At 42.9% G+C, this 11,158-nt stretch overlaps 1 protein-coding gene across 1 annotated transcript; it reads left to right on the forward strand.

The window, feature by feature from the left end:
* The first annotated feature begins 792 nt into the window (after positions 1–792).
* On the forward strand, positions 793–6,310 carry cnga2a (cyclic nucleotide gated channel subunit alpha 2a). The gene is made up of 6 exons (XM_036567920.1): positions 793–899; positions 2,514–2,624; positions 3,473–3,649; positions 4,048–4,155; positions 4,541–4,647; positions 4,782–6,310. The coding sequence occupies exons 1-6, from the start codon at positions 793–795 to the stop codon at positions 6,200–6,202; spliced, it is 2,031 nt and encodes a 676-aa protein (XP_036423813.1). The 3' UTR covers positions 6,203–6,310.
* Positions 6,311–11,158: the final 4,848 nt, after the last annotated feature.

An 11,158-nucleotide genomic window follows, 5' to 3' on the forward strand; every position in this document is an offset into this window, starting at 1 on the left:
GAGCATCCAAAATTGACCGTCGGCCTTGTGCCTTGCGTGCAGGGATTTCTCCAGATTCTCTGAATCTTTTGATGATATTATGTACTGTAGATGGTGGAATGTCCAAAGTCTTTGCAATTTTATGTTGAGGAACATTTTTCTGAAAGTGTTCCACAATTTTTAGACCCAGTTTTTTGCAGATTGGTGAACCTCTGCCCATCTTTGCTTCTGAGAGACTCTGCCTCTCTAAAATGCCCTTTTATACCCAGTCATGTGAGTTAGTTGCCAATTGCTCCTCCAGCTCTTTTGGTGGTTTTAGTACCACTTACTTTTCCAGCCTTTTGTTGCCCCTCAACTTTTTTGAGATGCGTTGTTGCCATTAAGTTCTAAATGAGTTAATGTTTTTCATGAAATGGTAAAATGTCTCACTTTCTCCATCTGATATGTGTTCTATGTTCTACTGTGAATAAAATATGGGTCTATGAGATTTGCAAATCATTGCATTCTGTTTTTATTTACATTTATTTACATTTTACACAGCGTCCCAACTTTTTTGGAATTAGGGTTGTACATGCAGGTTGCAACTAAACTCTAGAGGGCAGCCGATCTCCAGGAGGAAGGTTGGCGACTACTGATGTAAAGGTTCTATACCAATTTGAGGATTCCTCTCCCATTGGAGGGACTTGACCCACAAAGGTGTGGTTTGTTTCTAAAGAATCTTCCATTAAAGGTGGTTCTTCTATGGTATCATGAAAAGAATCCTTTTTATCGCCTTGATTTTTGAGAGTGTTAAACTACAAACTGTGTTACAGCATGACAGGCCAGGTGCTGGAGGAGAGCACAGATCTCACAGCCCACAGGCTCTCAGTCAAGACCTCAATGGAGGAGGACTCTGAGAGAGCAGACAGCACGCTGAGCCGGTAAGACTGACACCTCTGCTGCAAGAATTTTTATTGTTTCACAAGATAATAAACAACAAGGGGAGCAGTAATAAAAAATACAGTGAGAGAGATCATAGGTACAATCATCCTCACAGGCAAAATTAAATAGAGGAGGAAGTGTCTGAGTTCAATGCAAACCTTGCAGAAAATCCAAAATACGTAACGTTTCAGCGGTCATGGGCTCAGCATGGTCAGGTCGCACAGCAGTACATTCGAGTTTTGCCATGTTAAGTAAATTAACAGCCCAAAATGATTCCAGGTGTGACTCGGTTTTGTAGGATTGTCTTTTTAGCAGCAGTAAATCCAGAAAACAACAGACCTTTGACCCCATATTGGAGTTGTCATTCAGGAGACACAAACATGGGTCACAATTATATTCAATTTCCAGGAAATCAGACATCACTGAATTTACATATTTCCAGACTTTTTCAAAAAAGGGACATTCCCAGAACATATGTAAAAATGTACCAGGGGCAGTGTTAGTACATATTTAAGCAATAGAACCCGAGAGGGAGTGTGTTGAAATAACATCACGGCTGTGATTTGGTCGCCGTAGATCATCACAGCCGTGATGTTATTGGTGATAACACACTCCTCGAGTGTTCTACTGCTTTAATACGACAGTTAAATAAATAAAGTAATAAATTAATAAACTGGGCCGTGAACGCGGCGTTTAATATGTTTTAATGTTCGCAGATCCTTCACCAAATTATAGTTCCTTAACGAGCAGCTTGTTGCTACGTCAGAGTAACGAGCTCCGCCCACTCGCTGCACAGCCGGCAGTTCGTTCTCCAGCTCCTCACACTAAATTCCCAAACTGTCATCACCACTGAGCAGCTTTTCAGTTGGCAGCTGTGACAGAAGAACAGCTAAACAACCTGGAATCAGCCAGAAATGAACCCAACACCATTCGCCAAACGTGTAGTCTGATCTTTAGAGTCTGACCAAATCAGACTGAGCCATAAAACTGCTGCAATATCAAGTTCAGCTCAGTTTTGTCATTTTTTGCCAGATCAATATTAATGTTGTTTTGCTCCAGCCAGTCTGTAAAGCATCTTACAGCCCATTTAGTTTGGCGAATGGTGTTGGGTTCATTGGGAATTTAGTGTCGTCTCATCTTCAGAGTCTGACCAAATCGGCTGCCGGTCAAATGTGATCCATTTTCTGTTTGTGGCAAAGTATGAAGTAAAAATGTTCAAATGTTTTGAGCGTCTCCTAAAAATCGTTGCTTAGCAACGGTGTCTCAGCGGAGTGATACAGTGTTTGTGAAAAAAACTGTGTTATGGTGAAATAACAGCACAGTTAGAACGCCTCTCAACCAATCAGCTTGTGTGGCCGGAACTGACTGTTGTATAAATGACAATAATGGGTAGTTTGGAGCTTCATTTTAAATCTTCTGTATGGTGTGATTTATGCTCTATGAATAACCTTGAAATGAATAAGTTGAAGTGCTAGATTTTTTGACGTTCTGCTAAGATTAGACCAAACAGTTCCCCATTCCGGAGTAGAATTTAAGCTCCCTGTATGCTGCATGTTCTGAAACTATTGAACATCATGCTGTTGTGTACTAACCGTGGCTTGTGTGTGCCGAAGTGGGCCGTCTATATGTGACGACACATCTTCGGAACTGCAGCGGGTCGCCACGCTTGAGCCTCGTGGCCTGAACTCCCGGAACTCCTTCCGTGGAAGAGGAGCCCTATCACGGTAAGCGCTGTTCTCAAAGGGATGGCTATTCATTCAGTTACCTTCAGTGTCTGAGTGGAACCTATTTAAAGGGAATTTCTACTGATTTATCAGAATCTCTTCATACTTCAGTTGTTGAGATGAAATCACATCAGAGTGGTCTGATATGAAATCGTTAATCGTAGAGAAACTGACAGACATCTTCACACTGGTGGTGATAGGAACCAGAGGGTTAAATGTCTACAACACCAGTATATCCATTCTAATTACTGTCCACAATCAGCAGTGAACCTACATGTATCCTCCGAGTTTTTATATGTAATGTTGATAATGATAAAATACTAGTAAATCTGAAAATAAAGTTGTTTTGGGGTAATATTTTGCCATACAAAGCATGAATCTTTTTGTCATGAATGGATTTTTGGACATTTTTCAAGTTTTAGTCCAAACCTTTATCTCAAAACTATTGTGAAACAATGCCTCAGGCATCCGGCAACACATCTGTAACCATATCATGTGATTGTGTGGTAGCTTTTAAAGATATTAAGTGCTTCAGACGTCTGGTTCCTATCACCACCACTCTAAACAAATCTGACAATTTCTCTAGAGCATAGGATTTCATGTCAAACCTGAATTTCTTTGTTTATATTTTAACCACTTAACCATGGAGCGATTTTGGATTTTGTGGAATTCCCCTTTAACAGTAGCAGCTTGGTGTAGCTCAGCTTGGTACTGAAGCAGTATTTAATGTGTTAATATGTGAACTGAAAAAAAACTGATGTGGGAACAAACCTACCTGTAAAAACACAGTGCAGAATAAAATACACCATAATAAAATGTGTTTAGAGTGAAGCTCTCGTGTACTCCAGGTTGGTGAGTATGGTGGTGACACTCCGGGAATGGGCCCATAAGAGTCTCCAGGAAGAGGAGGAGAGGCCAGACTCTTTCCTGGAGCGTTTCCGTGGGCCCGAGCTTCGCATGGCTCCTAGCCGCATCAGCAGCAACAGGCCGGACCAGCACAACTCGGACAGCGGCAACAAAACAAAGTAAGGCCCTCTGTCCTCTTCCATCACCTATGAAATAAAGAGGGATCTATCTATCTATCTATCTATCTATCTATCTGTAACGTCTGTTTCACAGTAGTTTTCAGATGAGGTTTCGGCTCCAAGTGTATTTTTTTTTAATCCATTAATAGTAAAAAGGTATGCAGGGTGTTGTACTGCAAAATAGTGGCCAAATCCAAACTGCTGTTTTACCATTATTAACATTTCGTTCATCAACAAAGACACATGTTGGTTCCCTGGTCATTTTTGAGTGCAGCACTTGACTCCCTATTATTACTGTTATCAATAAATCAGAGTTGGCTTAACTTAAGAGTTCAGACTTGCTGTGAAGAACTTTTACTATGCAAAACATTCAAAGATCTTTGCGAATTCATCAATAGGAAGAAGTCAGATGCGTTCATCCTTGCGCCAGCAGATGACTTGTACTACCACTGGCTGCTTGTCATTGCCACAGCTGTACTGTACAACTGGTGCCTCCTGGTGGCCAGGTAAAGAGCCCCATTCTCTTTCTTACATTTTTGGCAGAAGTCTATTCTACTGCTTTAAAAAAGACAGACTTTTTCCTTACAGAAAGCTGATTACATCGGTTTTGGTAAAATTATAAGAACTTTGAACCATTCAACCGTTTAAAACCATTCGAGTTTCTTATCCAGACCAAAACTAGCTGATGAGGCAGGTGGGCCTGGTCTGGATGAGCTGTTTGCTTCATTAAAAACAACCGATTTAAGAGCTTCAAACCTAATAAAGCAAGCAGGTCTAATTTGGGACTCTCATTTTAATGATGATTTATGTAAATATCTGAGACTGTGCCAAGCGCAAGGGGGCATTTCCTGCTGCAGGCTCACAATCTAGCCATTCATATTTCAAAAACAGGGCCTGCTTTGATGAGCTTCAAACCAACAACTACATTGTGTGGCTGGTTCTGGATTACCTCTCTGATCTCGTCTACATACTGGACACCTGTGTGAGACTGAGAACAGGTCAGAAGCCTTGGTCAACAATCATACATCTGGGAAAAATTGTGCAGGTTGAAATATCATTTTGCAGAGTACACCACTGCGTTTGGAAAGGTTTTAATTCCTACCAACTTACATGTCTGATTTCCACAATGCAGGTTTCCTGGAGCAGGGTCTTCTGGTGAAGGACCTCAAAAAGTTAAGAGATACTTACATCCGTACCCTCCAGTTTAAGTTAGACCTCCTGTCCATCCTCCCCACAGACTTGGCCTACATTGCTACTGGCATCCATGTGCCGGAGCTGCGCTTCAATCGCCTGATGCGTTTCTCCCGAATGTTCGAATTCTTCGACCGCACAGAAACTCGCACAAGCTACCCCAACACATTTCGCATCAGCAACCTGGTGCTCTACATCCTGGTCATCATCCACTGGAATGCCTGCATCTACTTCGCCATCTCAAAGTCTCTCGGCTTCGGCTCGGACCAGTGGGTCTACCCCAACATGTCTGACCCGGAGTTTGGCACCCTGACAAGAGAATACGTCTACTGTCTCTACTGGTCCACCCTCACGCTCACCACGATAGGGGAAATGCCCGCGCCGGTGCGTGACGAGGAGTACCTCTTTGTGATCTTTGACTTCCTAGTTGGCGTGCTTATCTTTGCCACCATCGTTGGCAATGTAGGATCCATGATATCCAACATGAACGCCACACGTGCCGAGTTCCAGGCCCGCATTGATGCCATCAAGCACTACATGCAGTTCCGCAAGGTCAGCAAAGAGCTGGAGGCTCGGGTCATTAAATGGTTCGACTACCTGTGGACCAACAAGAAAGCCATTGACGAGCAAGAGGTGCTCAAGAACCTTCCCAACAAGCTGCGGGCGGAAATCGCGATCAACGTGCACCTGGAGACTCTGAAGAAGGTGCGGATCTTCCAGGACTGTGAAGCCGGCCTCTTGGTGGAGCTCGTTCTCAAGCTGCGGCCTCAGGTCTTCAGCCCTGGTGACTACATTTGTCGGAAAGGTGACATCGGTAAGGAGATGTACATCATCAAGGAGGGTCGGTTGGCCGTGGTGGCTGATGACGGGGTGACGCAGTTTGCCCTCTTGACGTCTGGCAGCTGCTTCGGTGAGATCAGCATCCTCAACATCAAGGGCAGCAAAATGGGCAACCGCCGCACAGCCAACATCCGAAGCATCGGCTACTCGGACCTCTTCTGCCTGTCCAAGGACGACTTGATGGAAGCTGTGATGGAATACCCTGACGCCAAGAAGGTGCTGGAGGAGAGGGGACGGGAGATCCTCAGGAAGGAGGGCCTGCTTGAAGATCTGAGGGCAGGAGGGCTTACGGGGGAACAGATGGAGGAGAAAGTGGAACGTCTGGAGGCGTCCCTGGATACGCTGCAGACCCGCTTCGCCCGGCTGATGGGAGAATACTCGGCCACGCAACAGCGGCTCAAGCAGAGGCTGACCTCGCTGGAGAGCAGGATGCAGCGCTCTGGAAGCGGATTTCTGTCCGATGGCAATGAGAGCACTATCGATGGTGATGGCACTCACAGTGAGGTCAACATTCAGCTGTGAACGGAACTGATTCTTACCCCAGGGTCTTAATGATCATTGTGGACAATAATGAAGATGCAATATTTGTTTTAGGTTAAGATGCAAGGGCCCATATCTTCGAAAAAAAAACACATTTCCTTGCTTTTTTAAATGAGTTTATATAGAGAGCTTAGTTATAGGATGTAAATATAGTTTCTAAATGTATCATTCAGTCTCCAGTCTATACAGTCCATACATGGACATTAAGCTGTAAAAAACATTCTGAATTGCATTTGTAAGATCACAGAAACCAGCAGGCTTACAAATATCTTCCTATTCAGCCTAGCCCCACCCAGTTTCTGTGTCAACTGCCTTTCTGAGGCCCTTATGCAGGACCGCCTATCAGAACAGAGATCATTTACATAAAACAGTCTTAAAGGCACAGTAAACAAGAACAGTTTAATTCCGAGAGATAAACAGAGATTGGAAAACAGTCATGTAAAATGAATTCTGACTGTGTTTGGAACATAAAAAGACAAAAATGTTATCTTTGGACCTTAAAGGACACGATAAAGTACAAAAAAGTGTAGAATTTGGGCCCTTTAAAGCATTGAAAGACTGTATATATTTGCATATAAGGTTTGTAGCTTTCGAACGGTATAAATTTGACCCTGAGTACGCTCTAACATACTAGTTTGTTTTTGTGGTTGAACATAATAGCACTGGGGCTCGAATGTTCTTTGAATTTTTTGTGTAGCCGTCATGAGATCGTATTTCTGCAGACTTTACTGCAGGCGAGATGCAGGACATAATATGAGCTGTCAATTTATTTCATATAAACACTGCAGTGTATTCCCAGATAGTGAGCACATATCGGTCCGCTGGCTTGATAAGGTCGACTACATGTCATTGCTGGTTCACCCTTGGACCCCCCAGATTACTGTCCTGTATACAAGCAACAAGCTTTTAATCTCCTCAAACAGATTTTAAATGCACAGAGACTTTTATTTTAGAAAATAATCTAAGACAAATATCACAAACAACAGGGAGAGAAAAAATAATGACTAGTACTAATATAAAACTTTTTATAGACAATGTTGTTGATGACGCTGTGTTAGATTGACATTGTTTACTAAACTAATTTACAAAGTATAACTGAAAAAAGGAAGGAAAAATCAGTAAACTGGACTGTGAGCAGAAAATGAGTGATGATAAGTGGAATTTTGTCTATTACTCTGCTTAACTACCGGTGGGCCGCCACGAAAACGCTGAGCAAAATGCCAGTGGACCACCAGCTTTGCCATCAGCGGGTCGACAGTGGTCCACTATCCTCTTGCTATCAGGGTTCCTGCAAAGCATTATTATTTTTTTAGGAACGATAAAAGGTCAGTCTGACAAGCAGACAAAACTCTAAAACTGTCTTTGTGTTTTTATTAAACAGGGTAAATATCACACGGACTTAATTATTTATCATCATCATCATATCATCATTTCAACAGCAGCACCACCTGCTGGACTGGCACGTTAATGACTAAGTACTGGCTATTACATAATCTTTAAAGGAAGAATTTTCTAAATTTCTGTATAATTAAAAGGTTATATAAAGTGTGGTTTGATGTGAAAAGCCATTTTAGAGAAACTTGCCAGAATTGTTCCCAGTGGTTCTGATAAGAACCAGAAATCTGAAGCATTCATATCTCTAAAAAGGTTTATGGATGGGGGGGTTAAGCCTGTACTAGGGGGTCTGGGGATCTGGTCTATATTAATGGCCCCAAAATATCTGTTCATCATGAACTTTTTGAGAAGTAACAGCCAAAAAAAGTACCAAAACACGGCTATTTAGTCAAACTGGCACACAGCAGACCTGATTGTTCATAGTTTGTACGCATCCACTTACAACAGACACAGATCAAGAAAAGGTACTGAAGTCAAGCAGTGCTCTCTGCTCTCTTACATAGGCTGAAAGGTCCTAAATCTACAGGGTGATTCAAAAAGATTCATCCGATTTCAAAATGATTTATTTCACTTGTAAATCGTTACAGATCAATGCAGTAAACTGTAAATGGCTTAAATGAGCATAAAGTTTATTATGTAATTGTACAAGGTCTCAGTATGAACCTCCTCCAGCTGTACAGACAACATCAACGCCATAGTCAAACTCATCCCATACTGGATTGAGCGTGTCGGGTGTCGCTGCACTCACGGCTCTTTCAGTGCGATTTCGGAGATCATCCAGTGTTGTGGAACCAACGCCAAACGCTCTGAGCTGTTGGAGCTTCACTGCCCACGAAAATCACACTGCACAGTTATGACGGATTCACTCTTATTGAAGTGGAGAACGCAGAACGCTTTCTGCTCAGGGGTCTCATCTCCCCTCAGACTGAAGGAGCCATCTTCCACTGACAGTCAGAAACTCTATGACCCCCTCTTTTAATTGGTATGTGATTGGTTCCTAGGCGCCTCACGGTCGTAAAAATATGTTGCTTTAAAATCAGATCAATAATTTGAATCACGCTTTATTATTCAAACACACATCAGTTCTCTGTTGCTGCAATCAGAAAGAGTGTGACTTTGCTCTGCAGGCATGTTTATGAGCTAGGTGACATAGTTTCATGGTCATAGTGACAAGTTGAGTTCAATTAAATTCAGTATTATTTTAACTGAAAGCTGAAACAACTCTGCCTCACTTTCTTCTTGATCACTAACCTCTATCAGATCTGCTCCTTCAGCCCTCATCTATTTTTAGTGATACATCACTTTTTAGTAAACTCAGATTTACAAGGACTCAAGGAAATAATGAGAGATGAATCAATTTGTTTTGTTTTAAGCTGTAAAAATCTTCTCATCTGACTGGCCTTCGATGGATCCTCTTAATTTCCAACTACAGGTTGAGGAATTGAGGGATATAAAATTGTATTATGATCAACACTACATGATCTTTTCACTGACATTAATTTTTGTAAACAGCAAAAACATATGGCCAATACTGGTGTCACTGTTTCCGAATACAATGAGAACATTGTATAGATAAAGAAACATCAGAAAATGAGGACGGGCCACTCTGCGTCAGCCCAATGCCAGGTTAACAAACCATAAGTGTGATTTTTTATAACTGAGGAACTGGTCTGTGTTATTTGTCACAAAGCCCAACATATCAGGAGTCGACATTTTCATATTTCTCTACCACGACACTTTAGAACAACTGTGGTCCTGACCTCCCTGGGGTCCTAAGCAAAATTCTGCAAGGGGGCCCTCCTACCTGACCTGAGCCATGTAAACCATTAGCAACTGTCACACAGTCACACCTGACATCCCCCCTCCTTAAGCAGTTTGCTTTATCTGTCGCTCTAAATATAAGCAGACCTATACAGACCTGAATGAGGTACATGCACACTCACACCTCCTAAGCCGCTTATCCTTCTGGGTCGTGGGGGGAGCTGGAGCCTATCCCAGCAGTCATTGGGTGGAAGGGAGGATGGCCGCCAGTCCATCACAGGGCAGACAGATAGACACATATACACACAATCTGCTTTTCAGCCCACATGCAAAATAAAAGAACACACTCGCTGGGACTTTGCAGTGTTTTCTGATTGTTTTGCGCTCAGCTCAGCTTAGCTCAGCTCTGCTCAGCCTGCTGGTTCGACATGACTGGCTCTCCGTCCTGCATGTGACGCTCGGCCACGCCCCCTCCTCCACAACGTGCATCCATGTTTCCCAGTATGCCCAGCTAACCAACATTTCAGTCTCAATATTCTATCAATAGTCAATCCATTGCTTTCCATTTTCCATCAGTCATAACTGAACCTTGACTGAGTGGCTAGATAATCACTGTCTTGTTTTAAAATGATGTGTGTCTGTGAGGAGTGAGCCGTCACGTCCATATAACTGCCTGGACTGGACTCCACAGAGGCCGCTGCTGCAAAGCGCGAGTTTCTTGTGCATATGAAGATGTTTACACGCGACATGGTTATCTTTCCGAGTTGCAGTTCGTAAACACCACAATTCTATCTGTGTTTTTTTCATGACCAGATGGATAGTTTCGGTTTATCCTGTCATCTTTGACATGAGGAGGAGACGGGGCCCTCACATAACTTGTGGAGCCCTACACAGCAGTGAGAGTACAAGGCCGATTGGCTCTGACTGTTATTAATAATCATTTTGCTGTGCTAGGGTTAGTAGAATAAGCGAAAGTGACCTCAGGTTTGGCAGACTCCTCGTCTTTTTCGCCTCCTCAGCTCAGGAGATTGAAGAAATAGATACCGAGGCCTTTCCCTTTGGCATTCAGAAGCAACTTGGCATTAAAAAGGGCCCAAAAAATCATATATATGTGTGTGTGTATGAGGTTTTGGGCCCTTTTTAGAGTCAAGTCGCTTCTTTTGGGCTTGTTTCCATAGACCTGTTTGCTTGTTTCTCTTGCAGGATCAGAGTCAGAGCCAATGTCATCGGAGGCAGAGTAGGTGTGGGTGTTCGCAGAATGTGGGTGGGAAAAAATGTAGTCCAGCGAAGGTAAACAAACAAGACAAGGCAAGACCGCCAGGCCGCACGCAACTCTCCTCTGCAACCTTTGGTAAATAACACCTGGGGAGAAGCAGCCGTTTCAAAAGTGAGGGGGACACAGTTGTCAGTACATCACATTAGCCTGCCAACGTGTTTAGCTAGACACACAATCTACTCCAAGAACACAAAACTATGGTTATGCTCTAAAAAAAGAAGCTGACCCATCACTGACCAGTGGGTGGGGGGGTTACTCAAAACATATTCTCTTCAAATTTACTCCTTCTCTTAAACTGTAATGGGATCATTTATTACTTCTAGGGAAAAGTAATCTAACAATTGTCATTACTTTACATCTACCCCACATAGCAAGACAGATCTGGGCCGGGAAAACTGGCGGAATCACGCCAGATCTGGGCCAGAACTTATTTGCTAGCTGGGACGTAACTTTTTAGCCCCCAAACAAATTTGTACCGATCTTAAATAGCCAGTCTTATATTGTTT

The sequence above is a fragment of the Colossoma macropomum genome, unplaced genomic scaffold (assembly GCF_904425465.1).
Source record: "Colossoma macropomum unplaced genomic scaffold, Colossoma_macropomum, whole genome shotgun sequence".
Classification (NCBI taxonomy): domain Eukaryota; kingdom Metazoa; phylum Chordata; class Actinopteri; order Characiformes; family Serrasalmidae; genus Colossoma; species Colossoma macropomum.

Excerpts from the sequence above, each read along its gene's own strand:
- cnga2a (XM_036567920.1), top strand. The coding sequence starts at position 793 with ATGACAGGCCAGGTGCTGGAGGAGAGCACAGATCTCACAGCCCACAGG. Across the intron at positions 900-2,513 it reads GCAGACAGCACGCTGAGCCG|TGGGCCGTCTATATGTGACG; the intron begins GTAAGACTGACA and ends TGTGTGCCGAAG. Across the intron at positions 3,650-4,047 it reads GACAGCGGCAACAAAACAAA|GAAGAAGTCAGATGCGTTCA; the intron begins GTAAGGCCCTCT and ends ATTCATCAATAG.